Genomic DNA, 23,681 nt, shown 5'->3' with positions numbered 1-23,681 from the left:
GGGACATGGCAGACAGGCCCTCTGCCACAGCCCCAACCCTCTTATCCTGCTGTTGCTGGGAACTTGACACCCAGTGCTAATCCTCATGCCCCCGAGGGCAAGGACTGAAGCGGGGACAGGGCATATCTAGAGGGTACCAGAGGAGCACCGGGGCACAGGCACAGCCATGTGGGGACAGTAGCCCCTAAGACTATTACACCCCCACCCCTGCCGGAAGAAACCTCCCACCAGGACAGAAGGAAATGGAGCCCCTGCATCACAAAGGGGTGTGAATTCCCCTCTCCCTTAAATCTCCCTGGACCCCAGAACCCAGCTCACCTGCTCACCCCCCTCCCCATCCCCAGCCCACCAGGAACCATCTGCAAGCTGCACCGTCTAGAGCCCAAGTAGAGAAGGGAGGCTCTTCCCAGGAGCAGGGCACGCCAGCCCTGGCCCAGAGCCCCTCACACCCTCAGAGAGGAGGGCACGGCTCGGGTGGAGAAGGGGGCCAGCAGGAACAGCCCCAGGCCTCGCTGTTCTCTATGGCTTTTTATTCCTATGTGATTCTACTGCTCACTCATATAGGGATTGGAGCCGTGGCGCACGGCGGGGGCAGCCAGCGGAGGGCTCGAACACTGAACAAGGGGGCCCAAGGAGAGCCAGGACAGCGGCCCCACCTTCTCCCAGTGCAGTCTGCTAGCCTGGCTAAGGAAGCCCTTCCTCTATTGCTCCCCTCCCCACTGGCCTCTTCCCAGCCAGCCGTGACAGGAGAAGGGGAGAGGGGCTGCTGGACCCCACCACTGCTCTGACCCACCATCCCAGCACTGGAGACCCCCACTGCAGGCTGGCACCAGGAACTGGACTGTGTTCCCAGAGGAACAGCTAAAGGATCTGGGGGCAGGGAGTGGGTCAGCCTGGGAAAATGGGTCTGGCACAAGGAAACAACACCCAGTGTCCTGTGTGGCTGGGGGTAACCCCTGGATAAACAGGGGTTTATCAACCAAAGAAAGTACAGTCTGTCTAAGGGCTGTCCAAAGACAGAAGGGAGGGAAGTCCTTGGTGGCAGGCAGTAAGCATGTGCCCAGCGAGGCACACATCACAGGGTGGAGAGACCTCAGCAGGGATGCCACAGGGGAGAGTGACAGTTGAATGAGTGGCCAGTCCCTCCCAGACCTCAGAGACTAAAGTTCTTAGGCCTGTCCTCCCTGGGGTCTCTGCTCACCCACATCGAGCGTGTTGGGAGCCACGCTCAACCCTCCCAAGCTCCTGTTTAAGTGAAGCAAGTGCCCTGCAGAGATGGGTACGGAGAACTCCTGCAGGGCCCTGGCACAGGGGCTGCTGCCCAACACCATTCCCCTTCCCGGCAGCTCCCCGCTAACCTTTGCTGTAAGGGAAGAAGCACTGAGAACCCATAGTGCGGTCCTTTTTATTTTCAGTCCTTCCTGTTTCACCCCACAGAAGAAACAGGCTCAGGAGCTGAGCAGAGGGGCTGCCTGGGGGAAAACACTGGGAGCAGCAAATTGGCCTAGGGGCTCGTCCTGGTCCTCAGGGGTACCCGCTGCCATGGCTGAAAGTAGGGGTGGAAGAGAACCCCCATCTGCCTGTCTGGTTGGGGAGTTGGACACAAAGCAGAGGCCCTGGTTTGGAGGTGTGAGGGCCAACCATGTAGCTAGGGCCAAGGAGAGGAGAGGCCCTAATGCCTAGTAAGGCCCTGGGGACCAAACCTGGTCTTCTCCAGGACGCTGCCCTGCAGGCCTCCTCTAGGTTCCCAAAACGTGACCTACAATATCACCGCGGCTGCAGGAACAGGAGGTGGGCGTCCATGACATTGGTGCCAGTCAGCCCCGTGTGCAGCAGGTGTGCCCCACCCTGGAAGCGGCAGAAGAAGGTATGTGAGTCATTGTGGGCTAGGAAGGCAGCCACGTCCAGACCCTGGGCAGCGGCCTGGCTGATAAGCTCAGGCCTGACCCAGGCCCCGGCTGCCTCTGTGTGCCCATCCTGCCCATCAGTGCCACCGCTCAAAAACAGCACGTCAATAGGCCCCAATGGCCACCGTCCCAGCTCTGCTCCAACACGCAGGGCCAGTTCCTGGTTCCGGCCACCCTTGCCTGAGCCCTGCAACTGCACTGTGGGCTCACCACCAGCCAGCAAGCAGACCGGGCCCCGAGTGCCCACCACGGCCCCCAGAGCCTCCTTCAGCTGCAGGTCTGGGAGCTGGAGCTCAGCCGCCAGTTCATAGAGTTGTTCATCCTCCTCCACAGAGGCTCCAGCCCCAGGCATGGTGAGGCGGGCTCCAGCCACTCGGGCCAGCAGCGCATAGAACTGGGCTACACTTTTCACATCTCCCTGTATGGCTGTGCTCAGCACCACAGCCCTGTATCCCAGCGCCTCGGCCTGCTTCTGAGCCTCAGCCAGTGCCAGTGCATTGGAGCCAATGATCACATTGAGGACGTGACCACAGGTGTGTGGCCCATGGGGGTCAGAGTCAGCCCGAGCCAGCACAGTCTTCACAGAACGTGGCAGGGCAGCACGAAGGCCATAGCGATTGAGGATGTGCAGGCAATCTTGCACACTGTGGATGCTGGCCACAGTGGGGCCGCTGGCAATCACCTCCACAGGGTCCCCCACCACGTCTGACAGAATCAGGCTCACCACCTGGGGAGGGGTCGCAGAGGCAAGGCTCAGTCCCACCTGGTCCTTGCCCCAGGGCCCGTGAGGATAAACTGCCTCCACCTATCCACACGTCCTCACACCACCCAGTGCACTTCCTCACCCCCTTCTAACCCCTCTCAAGTGGGTGTGCAAAACACCTAGCCCCGTGGACTCCTGTACCAGGCCTCTGCCCTTCATCTCCCTGGCACATGTCAGCCTGGCTCCACCAGCCCAGGGCTGCCTGGGGAAGAAGAGACCCACGCACCTGGGCAGGGTAGGCGGCCTGAGCCAGCCCCCCACCCTTGAGCTGGGACAGGGCCTTCCGGATGGTGTTCAGCTCCTGGATGGTGGCTCCACGGGCTGCCAGCAGCTTGGTGAGTGTCTGCTTCTCCTCCAGTGTAACAGGTGGGATGGGGGCGGGCAGCAGGGCCGAGCCCCCACCTGCAGAGACAACGAAGACGCGGGGCAGAAGGGATGGATGACAAAGGGACTTCCCCACCGGGGGAGCAGGCAGTCAGTGCTCATGTTAGGCTAGAAAAGGGGAGGCTAGAAAGAGGCGTTAGGGTGCCCCCGTGTGGACATATAGTGAATGGTTGCACAGTCACCACACACAGGTTGAACCCTGCTTTGGGGTAGCCCAGGTCCCAGCAGACACTGGAAGAACTATTCCTTAACAGCTTGGAGAAGGCAGCAGACCTAGAGGAGATAGCAGAGAACGAGGGTGGAGACTCTGAGGGAGCTAGAAACCAGGGTTCTAGCCCCAGGTGACAACGGTACAGACAGCAGCAACAGAGACATTTCCCTTGCAAGGCCTAAGTGAGGTGCCCTCTCATGGTTATCCAACAAGGTCAGTCAAGGGGAGGACCCCACAGCTCACAGGAGGCCACCAAGGAGTCAGCCATCCAGGCTCTTTACTGCTCCCTTGTCCTGTGACCTTGAGAACTCAGACCAACAGCTTCTTGCAGGCCTGATATTTGGAAACCCCCACCCCCCATCAACACACTGTCCTGAGCCAATCTGGCACCCACACCTGAGATGAGCACGAGCAGCAGGTCATCAGCTGTGAGGCCTTCAGCCAGCTGCCGGATGGCCAGAGCAGCCCGCAGGGCATCTCGGTCCGGCAGGTTGTTCTCCGCGCCCTCGAATACCTGGACACGGCTATGTGGCTTCAACAGCATCTCCCTCAGGGAAGAGAGAACGGAGAGCAAGATATGGGGTGGGCTCCTCTTCCCACCTGATTTCCCAGATGTACAGGTGAAGGGGACATTAAAAAGGACACCCACTGACACCCACCCTGGAGCCAGGCCAGTCCCAGAAGAAAATGGAAGCTGGTGAAGGTAGGAAGCCCCGATCCAGCCTGAGTCTGGGCCCAGGTTCCCCTCCAGATAGGAGCAGCCCCCCAAGGCTCCTTACTGCTTGCCAGCACTCTCCATGGCAGCACGGATCCCCTTGGGAACGCTGATCACGCCCTGCACAAGATGCTGGCCCAGTAGCTCCTCAGCTGCAGTTGCCATGCCCAGCACAGCCTTGCCAAAGCCCACCAGGTAGAGGTTTTGCTGCAGCTGAAAGCTCCGGTCCCGCACCTTCAGCTGCCCGCTATCAGGGTCCAAAGACAGTGCCCGCTGCAGCATGGGGCCCGGCAGCACGGCACCCACAGTGCTCTCAAACAGCTGCCGTGCCTGCTCTGCCAGGGCCATGCTACTGGCCAGCCGGGCCAATGGGCCCCCCCAGAGGAGTGGGCTCAAGGGGGCTCGGGCCAAGTGACGCAGGACCTGCAGGGCTGCAGCCATGCCCCACTGCTCTCAGCACCACCTGGCATCCATGGCTGCCTAGGAGGAAGAAAGCACTAGTTAGACCGTTGCAAGGCCAGAGACAGGAGGCTCCCCACAGCCACAGCTCTGAGGGCTCAGGGCCAGTGGACCCCACAGCTGCTGCTGCAAGAATGGGCCATCTGCCAGTCCAAGGAGATTTCCTAAGGCCCACAGCTGCCTGATCTCACTCCAGTCTTCTGAGCTCAGGCCTGCCACCCAACCATGTCCTCCTCTTCCACAGGCCACACGCCAGCCCTCTGGACACTCTGCCCAGAGTCCAGAGGTCCTGTTAGCTGAGCCCTCCTCCTAGATCACCCCCTTCAGCTGAGAGTTAATCATTCACAGAAGAAGAAATTACTATCAGTGGGCTCCCACCCCACCCCTTTTCCACCCCCTGCACTTCTGAGCCTTGCCCGGGGCAACGCCCCTTTCTGGCACTCCTTCCTTGCCTCTTTACCACTTCTGTTGCTACAAAGCTGCTGGCTGTCCCACCAACTGACCTTGAGCCCAGTGACCTCCAGCCTGCTCTTTTTTTTTTTTTTTTTTTTATTTTACTTTTGGCTGTGTTGGGTCTTTGTTGCTGCGAGCGGGGGCTACTCTTTGTTGGGGTGCGCGGGCTTCTCATTGCAGTGGCTTCTCTTGTTGCGGAGCACGAGCTCTAGGCACGCGGGCTTCAGTAGTTGTGGCTCTCGGGCTCTAGAGCGCACAGCCTGCTCTATTTCATTAGCTCATGGGTCTGGGCTGAGGAGCCTGGAAAGGCTAGGTCTGTGTAGGGAGGCTCTAGGTTTGCTGGGACACCGACAGGCAGGTCCAGGCACATCCTCGGGGCACACAGCCCGAAGAATCCCAGCACTCAGGGTCAGTCCAGCAACAGGTTCAGGTTCAAATCAGAAGTGGCAGCAAAGCCTGGCTCTAGTAGAACCTTGAAGAAGTCCTTAGATGCCACATGACCCCATGTACCATTGGGCCCAATCTGCAAGACAGAAAAGGATGCCCTTCCACCTACATGGTCAGACCCACCCATGCCAAGAACATGCCTTTGGCTCTGACATAACAAGTCTTGGGTCACACCACCCACAGGGGTGAGAGCAGCATGGCTGGAGTAGGCAAAGGGCAGGCTTCCCCAGCTGAGGCCAAATAGTCATTTTCCCCACTGGGCACAGTAAAGGCTAAAAAAGCTTTAAGGTGAAGGTCAAGAGGCTGTAGTGGAGTTTAGGGACAATAAAGCCCCAAAGAGCTCATCTGTAAAAAGGCGTTACTTTAGTAAATGCCCACCATAAATGCTGCCAGCTGACTGCAGCAGCAAGTGTGGACAGAGCAGGGGAAGGAGGCTGGGAATCAGGCTCCAGCTCTACCACAGGGACAGCTCCATTTCTCTCACCGGGTCTCATGAGCAAAATGAGAGGTGAGATGAGACTAATGCTCTCCCCTTGACATCCCTGGGCTCTCTGAAGCTATCCACTGTTAACAATGAAAATCTGGACTCCAAACATCACTTTATCCCACACTCAAAAAACCTGGCAACTTCTAGCCTCTGGCCACTGAGCCTACATGGAGCTCAGCTTTCCCATAAGAGAAGAGAAACCGCGCCTGACTCCAGCTGTGAAAGGGAACACAGGGGGCGCTGCCACGGGGACTCAAAATGGGCCCAGCTGTTGCCGGGGGCTCGTGAGGCTGGTCCATTAGGATTGGCGCTGAAAGCGGCTTAGGTAGCGATAGCTGATTTTGACAGTCTGGGCGAAATTTGTTACCTGTTTCTCTGATGGATACAGGCCTAGAGGATACCAGCTTTGCCACTGGATATTAGAGCCCAGGGCAGGGGGCGCCCAAGAGTAAGGTAGCCAGATAAAATACCGGACGTCCAGTTAAATTTGAATTTCAGATAAATTAGGAATTTTTTAAATGTAAATACGTTCCGTACAATATTTGGGACATACCTACACTAAAAAATTATTTGTTGTCTATCTAAAAATTCAAGTTTAACTGGACGCCCTGCATTTCTTTTTTTGCCAAATCCAGCAAGTCTACTTGTGACACCGCCCCTCCTAAACTCCCCGGCCCTCCAGCAAGAAACCCGGAAATACCGAGCGGACCCTCCTTGACTCCTCCCAGCCACAAAGCAACGCTGGAGCCCTTTCCGGCCTTCGCCTGCCCGCCCAGCCCCGGAAATGGCGTCACCCTCAAGGTGGAGCCTCTGGCTTTCGTGAGGTAAATGGCGGCCGCGTAACGTCCGGTGTAATGTCCGAGAAATAAGGGCCCACTGACGCCTAGGCCCGATGTTGCCGGGCCCACTGGTTCTGCGGGCCCTCGCTGCGCGGACTTACCGCAACACCGTTCAGTGCCGCGTGTTCCAGCCCCGGGGACCGGAAGTGCTTTGGGGGGGCGGAGCGGAATCCGGAAGTATGGGGTGGGTGGGGCGCCTGTGGCTGCAGGCCGTGGGGAGCGGGGACCGGGGGCAGCGGGAGTTAGGACGGCGATTAGGGCATTGACTCTGCCCTGACCGCCCAGAGGCCTGGTTGGAGTCACCTTCAGGACTTGGTGTCTTCATCTCTACAATGGGATAATAATCGCCGATTTCTATAATCCGTCCCCTTCTTTATTCTGTAGGATTCAACCAGTCGCAGATACATTCCAACCTCCTGTTAGGTGCCAGGCACTGGACTAAGCAAACAGGCTGAGAATCACTACTTACCCACAACACACCCCTCCTGGGGCCAGATGAAGTCATCCCCGTCCCTCCTCATCGCTATAATTCCACAATTCATTCGTGTTCCCCGCCTTCTCTCGTGAGCGACCAAATCACAGCTCTGACTCAGCAAGAAAGTTCTAGTCCGTGATTCTCGAACACACAAGGTGCGTGTAAACACGAAGGACCCTGGGCCTCCCACACTGTCCCTGCTCTCATGCTGGGCCCGGCTTGATACCTTCCCACATTCAAAAGACAAGTCCTGACCAGACACAAAGACACAGAAGGGTACATTGTTTTTCCTGATGTCTTCTTGGGAAGATCACAAATAACACAACAGGTCTTAAAACATATTTCCCCCCACCTGCTCTTTTTAGTAGCTGCCACATCTCCCCTTTCCTCTCCAAACCATGCTCTGCTCTTGTCAAGAACTCCTCCTCCCCCCTTCCTAGCTGTCTCCCTAGATTTTTCTTTCCCGTTGTAATAGAGGACCTTTCATTCCCTATCAACTTCTCCCAAATGCTTCCCCACCCCATCATCAAAACAAAGGCAACTTCAGGAGGATCTGCCCTTTTTAGGCTGGGGAGATTGTAAATACTTAAAATTGCAGTTTTTCCTTGCTTATAGTAAGCTGTCTTCATCCATCCATGCATTTATTCATTTCTCCAACATTCAACAGACATTTCCTGAGTACCTTCTAGGTGGGCCAAATGCTCTAGCTGCTGGGATGAGTAAGCAGTGGTACTTTTAGTTGGGAAACTTACTCTGCTTTTGTAATTACATTCTCATGCTTGGGGGGGTGGGGAGTGTAAATTTGAGCACCTCTCATTATTTAGTCCCAGGGACTCATAAACAGACACCATTTACTGTGCCAGTGCTGTTCTTTCAGATTGTTAACAGGAGACTATATCCATTTTTTTAATCCCCATCCCACCCCACAGCTACTCACAATATGCATTTAACAACAAGGTTTAGATGCCCACTGGACTGTGAGCTCCTGGAAGGTGGTAATTTGGTCTAATTAATATTTGTATTTCCACTGCCTTGCATAGGACCAGGCACAAATACAAGCCGGAATTTTTTTTTTTTTTTTAATGAATTAACGGTGGGAATTCCCTGGCAGCCTAGTGGTTAGGACTGGGCGCTTTCACTGCTGGGGCCCAGGTTTGATCCCTGGTTGGGGAACTGGGATCCTGCAAGCCGAGTGGCTCGGCCAAAAACAAAAAAGAATTTTTTTTCAAGAAAACAGTGAAATGCTCAGCTAAAGTGCTGCAGACCCTAGGTGGAAAGGATTGCACAAAAGGGAAAGAGATGCTGGTGCGTGGGAGTAGAAGACTTCATGAGGCAGTGGGATTTGGGTCTAAGAAAACAATTAGGCACATTAGAATGCTTAAACATACCTTGATAGTAGGCATGAATATGTCTACAGTCTTTGTACACTTGGCAATAAGTATCAGTGTCAAACATGACAGGCATTTTCAGTCCAAGGAAATAATTGGTTATGTGGACAAAGATGGTATAAGGGAGAAAAAAACTTTTTCCTCTAATCTCTTAGGTTTATTGACTGAGGCCCTACAAATTAAACTGACACATGACAGATTAACAACAGAATAAGGTTTATTTCATATGGATAGGAGGGGCCTCACAGAAATGAAATGAAAACTCCAAAGAAGCCATTAGGCCTGAGAGCTTATGTACTATTTTTAACAAAGAGTGATATTTTTTGGAGATGTGATGAGACAAAAGGGGTTTGAGCTTCTCAGGGCAGTAAATTGTGTGAAGGTAAATATATGAGGGAAACTAATGGAAGATAAGGATTGCTGAAGTAATATTTGTCTGTGAATATTCACCTCAGCGTTGGCTCCCCACCTCCTAGTATGGGGAGGGTGCCTTTCTCATGAAACTGAGCCCCCCAAAAGTGGGTTCCCTTACCAAGTTTATGATTAATCTCTTTATCCAAAACTTTATTCCCTTTCTTGTCCCTTCTGACCTCTATCCCTTTTTTGTCCCCTTTGACCACAATCTTTTGCTAACTGAACACTAATCAACCAGAGTCAGATGACTAAAACTGCTGTTGTAGATAACATAGTTGATGTACAAAAATTGCTGTTGTAAATATCATCATTAACATACAAACTCAGGTTGTTTCTCCAGGGCAAGATGAGCTAATAGGCCCCCAAGCCATGAACCACCTGGCCAGAGAATTGTAACCCAGAGATATCATGTCTCCCCAAAATATGATTACAAAATGTCATAGAAATGTCCCAAGACGATAATTAATCCCAGATGATAATTAATCCCAGTTTCTTTGTTCTTTCCCTTTAAAAACACCCCCAACTCAAAGACCAAGATGGACTGGATCTGAGACTTGTCTCCCACTCCTTTGCTTGGCGCCCTGCAATAACCCCTTACTTTGCTGCAAACACCCTCTGTCAGAGTTTGGCTTTCTGCGCCGTGGACACAGGAGCCCTTGCTCCGTAACACTCACAGGAAATTTGTCCTGCTTTTAGGTTAAAAGGAGGAGGGCACAGAGCCCTTCCTGCATCTGCTGTTTCTCATATTTTTTCAACTCAAAATAATTCTTATGCCAAAGTGGCATATTTGGGGGTGGCATACTCTGATCCCCTTCAATGGACATGAAGAGATATTCAGCCCAGAGATTTTATGAGTATAAACAATCTGAACATCCATTGATAAGAGAATTTATACAAATAAGTTATAGTACTTCTAAACAGACATTAAAAATAATATAAATTCTAATATTATGAAGGCTAAGTACATGCTACTTTTTGTAGCATGACTATTTTATGACTAAAAAGACTGTTGAAAAGGCCATTTAAGTAGAATTTAAGCCTTCCTCATTATTCAGGCAAGCCAAAGGAAAGAAGGCTATGGATTGGGGTACATTACTCATACCCTATTAGGGGAAGGTTTACTGAATTGATTCATTCAGGGTAAGCTTTAATTTAAAGGTTCCCTTCTAGAAAAAAGGAGGAGGTCATTTCTGGGTGATGTTGGGTAGTCAGTGACCAGGAAAAGGTGGTGTGAATGAAAAATATTGCCTGTCATAGTAGTAAACAAAGGATGTTGCAGCCATCAAGCCATCACATTACAGGCGCCCCAGCCGTGAGCCCTGAGGGAACTCAGGATAGAAAAATAATGCCCACCATCAAATCATCAGACACTGCAGCCCCCCCACCCCACCCCATGGTGCACCCTGAGGAAATTCAGGATGAGAAGACACAGGACACTGGCCCCAGATAGCTGAGGTGCATATCAAAGGAATGATTTCAGTGACCCCAGACTCTTGCATCTTCCCATACATAGAAAAATGCTAAATTCCTTAATTTGAGATATCTGGGTTTCTTTAATTAACAGCACTCTTTTCATGATCCAACTACCTGGTCTTTGTTGCAAAAACTCTTATATCCTGGCTCCCGCCTTGCCTTTTCGGAGCAGTCTCTCAGAGTTATCTGAGATTCTGTGTCCTGGGCTTAAGTCCTCAGTTTAGTCCACCGAATAAAACATAACACTCAACTTCAACTTTTAGGTTGTGCATTTTTTGTTAGTCTACGGTGGCAATAATGGCACCCATCCCCACTAACAGTGATGAATCTCAGGAATTCATCGTGGATAAAGTACTAGGTCCCTGTAAGTCTGAAATATCCCCCTACCCCACACACAAGCTCAAGGGGGTCACCAGGGGTAGTGAACGGTGCAAATTTGGGAGAATGGTGCTAAACCTTGGGCTTTCTGACCTGGAACTTTGCCATAAATAAATCCTGCTCATTAAGGAAGATGATCACAGATGATGTGCTGCCGTTTGAGGTTTCAGATGCCTGAGGAGGTTTGAGGTGTTAGTCCATGTCATCAGCACAGCAGAGCCAGCAGTCATACCCCAAAAGCACCCACTTCTCTATCGACATTTGTCCTGTTGTCCTCCAGTGGTGGCTAATAGTGTGAACTAAGAATGCCACTACCATATCAGTAAACAAAGGATGTTGCAGCCATCAAACCACCACATTACAGCCACCCCCGTTAGTGCAACCTGAGGAGACTCAGGATGAGAAGACATAGGATACTGGCCCCAAATAGCTGAGGTGCATATCAAAGGAATGATTTCAATGAGCCAGACTTTGCATCTTCCCATACATAGAAAAGCACTAAATTCCTTAACTTGAGATGTCTGGTTTTCTTTAATTAACAGCAATCTTTTGATGTTCCCACTAACTGGTCTTTGTTGCAAAAACTCCTATAAATCCTGGCTCCTCCCTTACCTCTTGGGAACAGTCCCTGAGAGCTGTCTGAGAGCCTGTCTCCCACGTTTAAGTTCTCAGTATGTCCACCGAATAAAACAACTCTCGACTTTTAGGTTGTGCATTTTTTTTCAGTTGACAGGTATATAACAACATTGAAGAGGTGAAGAACATTTTGCTGTGTGTATTCACAAACTCAGGAGAGTGTTGTGCACTAATCAATACCGTGAAGCAGGAGCACGAAGCAGAAAGTAGCTTCCACAAGAAATTCTTTGCATTGTTGCAAAAATCTTGGCCCCCTGTGCACCGATGCCGAATAAAAATACAGAGACAGAGATTTGTAAGATAAGGAATAGAGAGGGGACTTTCCTGGTGGCTCAGTGGTTAAGAATCCACCCGCCAATGCAGGGGAAATGGGTTCGAGCCCTTTTCTGGGAAGATCCCACATGCCACAGAGCAACTAAGCCCGTGTGCCACAACTACTGAGGCTGTGCTCTAGAGCCCGTGAGCCACAACTACTGAGCCCACGTGCCACAACTACTGAAGCCGGCACACCTAGAGCCCGTGCTCTGCAACAAGACAAGCCACCATAATGAGAAGCCCGTGCTCCGCAATGAAGAGTAGCCCCCGCTCTATGCAACTAGAGAAAGCCCGCGCAGCAATGAACACACAATGCAGCCAAAAATAAATAAATAAATTTCTTAATTAATAAATAAATAAATTCATTTAAAAAGACAACGAAATAGGCTTTTTTATTTTCTTTGCCAGGCAAAAGAAAGACACAGTAGGCTAGTGCCTCAAGAACTGTGCCTCCCTTCCCTGGGGAGTTACAGGGATTCTTATAGGGGGAGTTCTTAGTCCGAAGTGAGTGATAAGGATCAGAATGGTGAAGGTCTTGCATTCTTCTTCTTGCATTATTTCAAAACAGTCACAGCTGTGTCAGGCAACCCGGTAATTTGGTCCATTGGTCTCTGGGTTATCAACCTGTGACCTTTCAGAAAATGCAAACAGCTACAAGGGGTGATTTGCTACAAGGGAGTGCAGGATGTAATTCACACAATGTTGAAGAGTGATAGGTTAGCTTTGTGAAGTACAAATCTAGTTACAGACACTACAGATTAGTAACAGTTAAAATAAAACTAGGCGTGATTAACTCCTTCAGGCCAGGTTATGTTTCTTCTCTAGCCTGTTCACTGTTCCCTTTATTTTCTTTGTTCTTAGGAGAGGGAAAATTTCATTTCTATTTTTGCTGCAACAGCATCAGTCTTGGGTTTCTGTGGCGGGGCAGATTTTTATTCCATCAGTTCACGTGGCTTCTGGCTGGGGTCCCCCTCCTTTACTGCATTTTAATTATGACTGGACAGAGACAAATGATAGTAAGAATTCAGGACCAGCAGGGGACGTAATATTGATATAAAACCAAAAATAAAAATAGTGAATATGAATGTGTTCAGACTTTTCTTCAATAAGGTGAACTCAGTTTGGTTACTTTAATCTGAAAAGTATTGTGAGTTATTATAGTGCCTTCATAACAGAACCTGTAAAAAGTTCTGCCACCTTAAAATCCACTGTGAAAATTAAAAAGTGATTTTTTAAAATGTTTTTAAAATTTATTTATGGCATGCAGTAATCTTAATTCCCCATCCAGGGATTGAACCCATGCACCCTGCAGTGGATGTGCAGAGTCTTAACCACTGGACCACCAGGCAAGTCTCTGATTTTTTTTTAAATGCAAAACCTGAGATAAGTCAGAGGGTGTCTGTCATCAACTCCAAACTGGAGACAGCGGCCTTCCCAGGGGGGGTGCTCCTGGTCTCCGTGGCCTCCCTCCCCTTGTCCTTGACATCCTGTACCTGGGGACTCAGTCCCCTCTTCCCTACCATTCAGCCCCTGATGCCTCACAGAGGAGTGGAAGAACTCCCTTGGGGGGCTGCCAGAGTCATCTCTGAAGTGAGCTTTTAGAAGCCCCCTCTCCCACCTCCCCACTCCCCCACCCCACCTTTGTCTCTGTAAGCCTGGATGCTTTTCCAGGGCAGGCCCAAGGTGGGGTGCTCCGGGGGACCCAGAGCTCTAGTGAAGGAAGATGTCGGTGGAGGGTTGCTCAGCGGGAGGGAGAAGGTCAGGCAGTCTGGAGGCGGGGTGGAGTGGAGCTGTACTAAGTAAAGGCTTTAAAACACCCTAGAGCTATTTTTCTTGGGAGGAGGGGTGGGGGAGAATACAAACAAGCACCAGGAAGCCGCTCAGCTGTGACTGATGAGGGCTGCGAAAGCAAGGGAGGTCGGAGTGGCAGAAAGGGTTTTTAAGCCTTTTGAAACAGTTTTATAGTATTAGAGGCAGTGGCTTTAGGCAGTTCTTCCTGGCTGTGGGCAGTCTAGGCTTATCAGGGAAGATTCCATCCCGTCCTTCCAGAACAAGAAGGCATTGTTTACCAACAATGGACTTTGTTAAATGTGAAGATTATCTACCCTTTGCCCTGGAAACAGAGCTGGAGCTTTCCAGTTCAGAAGCAGAGTGTGAATCCAGACTCAAATCCCTTACTAACTGCATGACCTTGGGAAAGTTACTTAACCTCTCAGTCTTCATCATTAAAATGGGGTTAAGAACATTAAATAAATGATGTGTTTAAAGCACACATAAAGGGACTTCCCTGGCGGTCCAGTGGATAAGACTCCACTCTTCCACTGAAGGGGACCCGGGTTCGATTCCTGGTCGGGGAACTAAGATTCCCACAGGCTGTGCGGTGTGGCCAAAAATTAAAAAATAATAATAATAAAGTACACGTAGAAAGGCTCACAGTTGTGGCTGAGCCAGCTTCACAGGTGTGTGAACTGCTCAGTCACACAGAGAACCAAGGTCAGAAAGGTCCTGCACTTGGCTGAATATTCTGCTGTTGCTGTCTTGCAATTCTTAACAATTTGTTGAGGAGGAATTTGTAAATTCTTAACAATTTGTTTTATTTTGTACTGGGTCTGCAAATTATGTAGTCGGTCCTGCTACCAGGGAAAGATGCTGTCCTTTCAACCAGGCCTCCTGGTCCTGGAGTTTCAAGACCTCTCTGAGAAATTCCAGACACTAGGAGAGCCGTGCTACACCCTGGGAGAGGCAGAGGTGGCACTGTAGTTCCCGGGCAGGACTGAGGCTGTAATGAGAAAGTTTGAGGCCCCTTCTATGACAGGCATGTTCTGGTCGCTTGGCCCAGAAGAGCTCTTTATCAAGGGGCGTCGAAACCCTAGGCTTGGCTGGCTAACTCAGTATCTGAAGGCCACACTTTGAGTCCTACACAGGCTGACTCCTTGGGGAAAGTGAGCACAGTATGTAATTCAGGAGTGGTACAGGCTGCATGAATTAGATGAAATCAGCCACGGGTTCCTTGCAAAAAAAAATAATTTTTTTTAATTAAAATAAATCAGATGTTCTAATCTTTTAAAATCCTTCTGGGACTTCCCTGGTGGCGCGGGGGTTAAGAATCCACCTGCCAAATGCAGGGGACACGGGTTCGAGCCCTTGTCTGGGAAAATCCCACAGGCCTCAGAGCAACTAAGCCCGTGTGCCACAACTACTGAGCCTGCGTTCTAGAGCCCCTGAGCCACAACTACTGAAGCCCGCGCACCCAGAGCCCGTGCTCCGCAACAAGAGAAGCCACCACAATGAGAAGCCCGCGCACCACAACGAAGAGTAGCCCCCAGCTCGCTACAACTAGAGAAAGCCCGTGCGCAGCAATGAAGACCTAACACAGCCAAAAATTAATTAATTAATAAATTAATTTTTTTTATTTTTAAAAAAACTTTTAAAAAATTTTAATCCTTTTAAGCATATATTAATTCCATCATCAGAAGGAAAAAAACAGAAACCAAAAAAGCCAAGAAACCAACAAAAAATAGAAAATATGTTTCAATAAATAAAACCGTTGCTGAGGATGCCTATAACTCCACAGAAGAGGTTTTTGTAATTTCTGTTTGATGTAAAATGTTACCTCTGCTCATGGCCACGGTTTATTTCCTCTTGGTGGTAAGTGAAATGAAGCATTCATTTAGCAAGTCAAACAATTTGTCAGGTAAGAAGTGGTTACATGTGAACCAGCAATTGAAACATGCTATACAAAATTACCAAGGGTTGGGATTGTGTTCCAACATTCTGTTTTCCCACTTCAGCAATTAAGCTCACACACACACAGCTTTCCCAAAGAAGAGAGTCACCTGACTCTGGTTACTGTGAGGGCTTGTGTAAAAAGTTGAGGGGGTAGCAGAAAACCACCCCAAAATGTGCTACTTTCACATGTGGATTGTTTTGCGTTGAAGGCAATTAAGACCCAGCGGACTCAAGAAAAGCTGTTTACCTCTCCCTTAACTGCCTAAGAGAATTTAAATAGGGAACCTGTACCAGAAAGAGAGAGGTAATTTTTTATATCAGAAAGACTTACCTGTGTGGCATGACAAGCTTTTGTTTACCAGACATTTGCTCTTCTCATCTTCCTGTGAATTGTCTTCCTCCCCTTTGAAGCCCCAGACCACTTCCCCCTTCTCCTTAGCTCAGGATGGTATATAAGCCTCAATTACCTGACTGCCTTTGAGTCTGTCTTTGTGGGGCTGCTGTACATACTTACATAATTAAATTTGATACTTACTTACTCTGTCTTATGTCAGTGTAATTATTAGACCAGCCAATGAACCTAGAAGGGAGGAAGGGAAAATTTTTCCTCCCAAACAAACTTATTCAAGCTCCAGGGAAGCCCCACTAACCCCATTCTAACTCAGAAATTTATCTCAAAGAATTGGAATTCGGAAGGAGTCCTCAGTTTTGGAAAGAAGATATATTGTTTAGGTCACTTTAAACTGCAGCATGAAATGTAGAAATTTAACAAATGGGCCAATCTCGATCCTATTATGGTAATCATTTCACATTTTTGTATAAGTGTATCAAATCATCCTGTTGGGGCTTCCCTGGTGGTGCAGTGGTTGAGAGCCTGCCTGCCAATGCAGGGGACACGGGTTTGAGCCCTGGTCCGGGAAGATCCCACATGCCGCGGAGCAACTGGGCCCATGAGCCACAACTACTGAGCCTGCGCGTCTGGAGCCATGCTCCGCAACGAGAGGCCGTGACAGTGAGAGGCCCCCGCTCGCCGCAACTGGAGAAAGCCCTTGCACAGAAACGAAGACCCAACAGAGCCAAAAATAAATAAATTAATTATTTATTTTAAAAAAAAATCATCCTGTTGTACACCTTAAACCTGACACAATGTTACGTCAATTATCTCAATAAAGCTGGGGAAAAAAAGAAAACAAAACCCCTATCCAACTAGCTTAAACAATAAGGAAAAATTGTTATTTCACATAACAAGTGATCTCAAGGTAGAATGGCTGTAGGGTTAGCTGTATAGATCACAAGGACCCTGTGTTAGTTTCCTAGGGCTGTCATAACAAAGTCACCCAAACTGGGTGGCTTAAAACAATGGAATTTTATTGTCTCACAGTTCTGGAGGCTAGTAGTCCAAAATCAAGTTGTCAGCAGGGCCGTGCTCCCTCTGAAACCTGTAGGACAGACTCCAATCTCTGCTTCCATTGCTACATGGCCATCTTCTTTGTGTCTCTCATCCTACAAGGACACCAGTCATACTGGATTTAGGAACCACACTACTCCAGTATGACCTTAACTGATTGTATCTGCAACAACTCTATTTTCAAATATGGTCACATTCTGGGGTACTGGGGGTAAGGACTTCAATATATCTTTTAGGGGGGACACAATTCAACTCATAACATTCCCTGTCCATCTTTCTGCTCTGCCATTCTCAACCTGCTGCTACCTTTAGGCTGCTCTCTTCATGGTCCAGCCTGGCTATAGCATTCCCAGGCATCACATCCAGCGCAACAGTGTCTTTCAGATGAAGAGGGAGCATCTTTTCCTTTTACCTCTTTTAGAAGCAAAGAAATCTTTCCAAGACCCCTCCCCCAGCAGACTTGCTCTCATGTCTCATTAGCAAAAATGTCATCATATGTGCATGCCTGATACCATCACTGGGAAGAGGAACAAGACCACTCATCGTGATTGACTTGGACCAGCAGTTCTCAGATTTGAACCTGTATCAGCATCACCTGGAGAGCTTGTTATAACACATTGCTGGGCCCTATCCCCAGAGCTTCTGGGTCAGTAGGTCTAGCGTGAGGTCTGAGAATCTGAATTTTTAAAAAATTTTACTGAGTTATAGTTGATTTACAATGTGTTAATTTCTGTTGTACAGCAAAGTGATTCAGATTGTGTGTGTGTGTATAAACTTTTTAATATTCTTTTCCATTATGGTTTATCACAGGATATTGAATATTGAGAATTTGAATTTTTGATGATTGGAACTCTTCAGGTGAGACTGATGCTGCTGGTCCTGGGACCACACTTTGAGAACCAGTGGTTTAGACTAATCAGGTTTTATCTCAGAGGTCTGGGCTTAACTCTTGGGAAAAGCATTGCCACTCAGAGAAGGGAGGATATCTTGGACAAAATCAGGATTCATGAGAAAGGAATAAGAGGAGAAAACTGTTGGTTAGGCAACCAGTAGTGTCTGCCATACAGTGGCCAAAGAACAGGCAGAAAGAGAGTAGGAGTGTGTCCAGACAGGCGGGAAGAAAGTCAGAATGGAATGATGTCAAGGGAAGCATGGAGAAAAGATTCAGGGAGAGAATGATCAAGACTGTTAATGACATAGATAGGGTCAGGAAGGAAAGCACTGAAAAGTGACCACTGGATTGGACAACCAGAAGATCTTTATTGATCTTAGCAAGAGCAATTTTATTTTGTAGACAGCACATGAGAACAATTATACAAAATATGAAGTTATTTATAAATTATTATCTGCCACTGATGCCAAGTGCTAGAGCTAATTCCTAGCATTGGGATTGGTTTTCCTGGAATCCAGGTAACTAGGTGACTGATAAGAGGAAGCAATGGGGTTTTGATTTATTGCTGAACAGTAAAATAAGTTTACTGAGACAGAACCCAGTGTTCTGAGCTCAAGTTCAAACACAGCCACATCCTGAGACCTAAGTTACAGACAGACAAGAGGTCATGATTATGGGACAAATGTTTGCATATCCTCATCTATTTGCTGGTCCACACATGTCTCCACATATGTTCAGATATGTCTACTTACCCAATCAATTCCCACCTCCTCCTCTCTATCTCGGCACATTTACTGTCTAGCTTTGTAAGCAACTCTCTGCAGGAAGCAACTCTGTGCAGGAAGCAGCTCTTTGCAGGAGGCTTTTTGTCTTGTCACTTTAGCAAAGCTATATTTTAACTAATCTTTACACCAGATGCCCCCCATGCTTAACTAGCCTCCAGCCCAAACACACCTTTTAAGTCTTTTGATCACACAATGCCTTGCCTAATCTATTGACTCTTTTCTTAGATTAAAGAAGTAGAAATGAAGAATAATGAACAGATGACTAGATCTTTTCCCCAGCCTTCCCTTCAGTAATCCTGCAAGCAAACTACATGAACAAGATAGCATCTAAAAGGGGACTTCCCTGGCAGTCCAGTGGTTAAGACTCCACGCTTCCACTGCAGGGGGCATGGGTTTGATCCCCGGTCCGGGATTTAAGATCTCTGGTCAGGAAACTAAGATCCCGCATCCACATGGCATGGCCAAAAAAAAAAAAAAAAAAATAGCATCTAAAGGAAGATCATGGGGAGTCTACACACAGCAGAAAGTGACAAAGAATCTGACCCCCTACCTTAATGATGAACTGAGATTATTTCCCCTTTTCTCTTTAAAAACTTTGATGGCCTAGGGACTTCCCTGGTGGCGCAGTGGTTAAGACTCTGCCTGCCAATGCAGGGGACATGGGTTCGAGCCCTGGTCCAGGAAGATCCCACATGCCTTGGAGCAACTAAGCCCGTGCGCCACAACTACTGAGCCTACGCTCTAGAGCCCGCGAGCCGCAGCTACTGAGTCCGTGTGCCACAACTACTGAAGCCCACGTGCCTAGAGCCCGTGCTCCACAACAAGAGAAGCCACCACAATGAGAAGCCCACACACTGCAACCAAGAGTAGACCCCACTCGCCACAACTAGAGAAAGCCCGCGTGCAGCAATGAGGACCCAACGCAGCCAAATAAATTAATAAATAATAAATTTAAAAAAAAAGAAAACCTTTACAAAAAAAATTAAAACCTTCATGGCCTAGCAGAATCTTTGGAGTTGGTTCTGGGACACAGGTCCACCTTCTCCCCAGGTTGCCAGCCTCCTGAATAAAGCAACATTTCCCTTTCCAACCAACTCTAGTCTCTCGAGTACTGGCTTTTGAGCAGTGAGCAGCCAAACCTGAGTTTGGTAACAGCTTCACATATATACATAATTATCTATAGACAAGTCCAGGTTCTGCCACTTGCTGCTGGAATACCTCTCTTGGTCTCCATTTTTGCCTCTCATAGAGTCGTTATGAGGCTCAAGCGAGATCATGTGTATAAATAAAAATGTATATGTATGTAAGATAATTGTTATTACAGCTAGACATCCTTTACTTTCTCCACACATAATGTTGCCAGGTAGCGATTGATTCCCAGGTATTCGGATGAGTACAATTTTTAAGATATATTTATACTGCATGATTCCAACTAGATGACATTCTGGAAAAGGCAAAACTATGGAGACAGTAAAAAGATCAGTGTTTGCCAGGGTTTGGGAGTGGGGGAGGGATGAATAGGCAAAGCACAGAGGTTCTTTAGGGATGTGAAACTACTCTGTTTACCATGATAATGGATACATGTCATTATACATTTATCCAAACCCATAGAATGTATAAAACCAATAGTGAACCATAATGCAAACTATGGATTTAAGGTGATTATGATGCGTCAATGTAGGTTCAGCCATTGTAACAAATGTACCACTCTGGTGAGGAATGTTGTTAATAGATGAGGCTGTGCATGTGTGGGGGCAGTGGGTATACAGAAATCTCTGTACCTTCCTTTTCATTTCACTGTGAACCTACAACTGCTCTAAAAACACTGTCTTTTTAAAAAAGAGAGAGAAAATGGAAAAAAATAAATGGGCCAATTAAATACCTTGAATCCTTTGGCTAAATTCATTTGTTCAATTAACAATATATATTGAGTCAGACCTTGGCTGGGCTCTGGATAAAATGGGAAGTAAAATTACTTTCTGAACACATAATGGAATAGTAGATAGCCATTCAAAATGATTGTGTAGTTCTGTATTTATTGATCTGGAAGATGTTCATTGTATTCTATGACAAGAGTAGGTTATAAATAATATTATATTATGAACCCAATAAAAATATATTTCAAGGGAAAAAGTCTGAAAAGTTCTACATCAAAACAAATGTAACAGTAGCTACTCCTGGACACTATGTTTTTTTAATTATTTGTATATTTTAGTTTTCTGCAATGGATGTGTATTTGCTTATGTGGGAAACTATGTATGTAAGTAAATGAAATAATGATTAAAAGGAAAGGCAATAGGGCTTCCCTCGTGGCACAGTGGTTAAGAATCCGCCTGCCAATGCAGGGGACACGGGTTCGAGCCCTGGTCCAGGAAGATCCCACATGCTGCGGAGCAACTAAGCCCGTGCACCACAACTACTGAGCCTGTGCTCTAGAGTCCGCGTGCCACAACTACTGAGCCTGCACTCTAGGGCCCGCGAGCCACAACTACTGAAGCCCGCGCGCCTAGATGCCGTGCTCCGCAACAACAGACGCCACCGCAATGAGAAGCCTGCGCACCGCACTGAAGAGTAGCCCCCGCTGGCGCCCACGCACAGCAACAAAGACACGATACAGCCAAAAATAAATAAATTAAATAAATAAATTTAAAAAAAAGAAAGGAAATACAAAAAATTAAGGCTGATGCTCTTTAAGGCAATCTGATTCACTTCTGACTGCAGCTGTCCCCTCTGTCCACCCCCCACTGGAACCAGCCTCTCTGGGTCACTATTTATGTATTTGGCTGCGTCGGGTCTTAGTTGTGGCACGCAGGATCTTCGTTGCGGCATGTAGGATCTTTCGTTGTGGCACGTGTGCTTCTCTCTAGTTGTGGCGTGCGGAATCCACAGCGTGCAGGCTCAGTAGCCCCGCGGCATGTGGGATCTTAGTTCACTGACCAGGGATCAAACCCGCGTCCCCTGCATTGGAAGGCAGATTCTTAACCACTGGACCACCAGGCAAGTCCCTCTGGGTCACTTTTTAAAGTCCAGCCTGTTAAGGCACTGTTGGATTGGAAGCCAGGAGAGCCCCACTGCAACAGGCAGGGAGCCAGGCTAGGAATGTGAAACAGTGAGAATGTGAAACAGGCTGAGCCATTTCAGGGTGCTCTTAAATATGAAAAAACGACTTTTTCCATTCCAAAAATAATTCAGGAAGTCAAGTCTGGGGAGGAAGCTTCAGTCTAACAGTGAAATCTGGGAAAGGTACAGGAAGTACACAACTTGAAAGATATATTGCAAAGATTTATTTTGCCTTATAACATTCAGCAGACTATGGCTGTTTCTGTGATTATTTTTATAGATTGAGGGCCCAAAAAATAGTATCTCACTGGGTACATTCATCTTCCCAACCATTCTAAGACATGGCACCAGATCTGTCTTTGTTGCCATCGAACCATTCAAAGCAGACTCTACATTAGCCTTTCTAGCCTGTGAAATAAAAAAAGCAGGAATTGCAGGGAAGTTTGTGCTCTTGGGGGCACAGAGGACTTTTCTTCCACTGCTTTGCGGTTTGGAAAGTTGCCATCCATTCGGGTTCCACTCAAACAAGCTTTTTCCAGACCCCAGAACAAATTGTAGCCAGAAGCTCTGCTCTTTGTCAGGAGGCAATTGCAGCCCAGACTTAGCCAGGATCTTGCCCTCTACTCTCAGAGAACAAATTCACTTTATGTGTAGGAATCCTGGTTCTTCTTTTACCTGGGGATGGGACATAGCCCCTGGTTCTTTCCAGAAAGCCCCCAACTGTCCTGAGGTTTCTGTTTTGTTTTGTTTTTTAATAAATTTATTTTATTTATTTATTTTTGGCTGCATTTGGTCTTCGTTGCTGCGTGTGGGCTTTCTCTAGTTGCGGCGAGCGGGGGAGCTACTCTTCGTTGTGGTGCACGGACTTCTCATTGCAGTAGCTTCTCTTGTTGCGGAGCACAGGCTCTAGGCACATGGGCTTCAGTAGTTGTGGTGCGCGGGCGCAGTAGTTGTGGTGCATGGGCTCAGTAGTTGTGGTGCACGGGCTCAGTAGTTGTGGCACATGGGCTTAGTTGCTCCGAGGCATGTGGGATCTTCCTGGACCAGGGCTCGAACCCATGTCCCCTGCATTGGCAGGAGGATTCTTAACCAGTGCGCCACCAGGGAAGCCTGAGGTTTCTGTTTTGCTTTCACCATTGTACAGGTTATATCTGATCTCTGGATATCACTTCTTCCCAGTATCAGTGATTGAAATGTTTCAGTCTTTCCTCTTCCCTTTTCCTTCTCTTTAGCCACTGTAGTTTAGTGAAGCAAAATAAATAGGCCTCTGTCTCCATTGTTGGAGACAATTAAACTTTTGAGGGGCTGCACACAAGTTAGAGATCTATGAACCCTCATAAGAAGTTAAAGCCAAGGCGCATGGTACCTATTTTGTGATCAGATATTGTTTTCCTTTGTTAGAGATCAACTTTCCTTCCTTTAATCCCTTATGCGAACCATCACAACAATCCCGATGACTACAAAGAGGATAATGCAACTGTTCTATATCTTGAATGTGGTGGTTCCACAACTGTATGGGGATTTTAAAACTCATAAAACTATCTCTGAAAAAGGCCGATTTTTACTGTACATAAATTATACCTCAATGGAGAACACCAACAACAATCTGGTTTAAGTAACATGCAAAAATGTGTAAGATACAATGCTAAAGTGGGGGGAAAATGACAGCATCTACAGCTTATGTTGATATATGAATAAGGAGGAGGATATCAGGAGAATTTAAAACTGTGCTTTGTTGAATAAGGAGATAATTTTCCCTTTCAAAAATTTACTTGTAATTGATGCTATGAGTTTTTTGAGCTGTAAATACGTTTTAAAACTTAAAGATGAGTGTTTATAAAATGTGTGGAACTGAACACTTAAAATTAGTTCGTTTTATGCACTTTATATATCAATTACAAAGTTTTTAAAGAAGGCTTAAAGAAAAGTTGCGGGTGATGGTCACAAGAGTGTACATCCAAATGAAAAAAAAATTCACCCAAATGAAAAAAAATTCATCCACTTAAAATTTATACAGTCTACCGTATAGTACACCTTAATTTAAAAAATACATAAATTTAAGT

The 23,681-nt window shown here is 47.7% G+C and overlaps 1 protein-coding gene across 5 annotated transcripts; it reads right to left on the bottom strand.

The window, feature by feature from the left end:
• Positions 1 to 569: 569 nt before the first annotated feature.
• Positions 570 to 7,172, bottom strand: GLYCTK (glycerate kinase). 5 transcript variants are annotated; one of them, XM_061195417.1, is made up of 5 exons: positions 7,135 to 7,172; positions 4,045 to 4,460; positions 3,662 to 3,813; positions 2,897 to 3,072; positions 570 to 2,634 (listed from the first exon to the last, which is right to left on the bottom strand). In XM_061195417.1, the coding sequence occupies exons 2-5, from the start codon at positions 4,419 to 4,421 to the stop codon at positions 1,768 to 1,770; spliced, it is 1,572 nt and encodes a 523-aa protein (XP_061051400.1). In that variant the 5' UTR covers positions 4,422 to 4,460; positions 7,135 to 7,172; the 3' UTR covers positions 570 to 1,767. The 5 variants fall into 5 exon arrangements, with proteins under 5 accessions (XP_061051400.1, XP_061051398.1, XP_061051399.1 ...); XM_061195415.1 differs by lacking the exon at positions 7,135 to 7,172 and adding an exon at positions 6,767 to 6,802; XM_061195416.1 differs by lacking the exon at positions 7,135 to 7,172 and adding an exon at positions 6,767 to 6,796 and having other exon boundaries at positions 4,045 to 4,456.
• Between the last annotated feature and the right edge of the window lie 16,509 nt (positions 7,173 to 23,681).

This window comes from Eubalaena glacialis, chromosome 7 (assembly GCF_028564815.1).
Source record: "Eubalaena glacialis isolate mEubGla1 chromosome 7, mEubGla1.1.hap2.+ XY, whole genome shotgun sequence".
Taxonomy (NCBI): domain Eukaryota; kingdom Metazoa; phylum Chordata; class Mammalia; order Artiodactyla; family Balaenidae; genus Eubalaena; species Eubalaena glacialis.
The sequence above is the reverse complement of the archived record's forward strand: the minus strand, read 5'-3'. Positions and strand labels throughout refer to the sequence as shown.

Coding starts and splice junctions, on each gene's coding strand:
- GLYCTK (XM_061195417.1), bottom strand. CDS start 4,421: ATGGCTGCAGCCCTGCAGGTCCTGCGTCACTTGGCCCGAGCCCCCTTG. Junction 3,073..3,661: donor GCTGCTCGTGCTCATCTCAG/GTGTGGGTGCCA, acceptor TTGTCTCTGCAG/GTGGGGGCTCGGCCCTGCTG. Junction 2,635..2,896: donor AGGCCGCCTACCCTGCCCAG/GTGCGTGGGTCT, acceptor ACCCCTCCCCAG/GTGGTGAGCCTGATTCTGTC.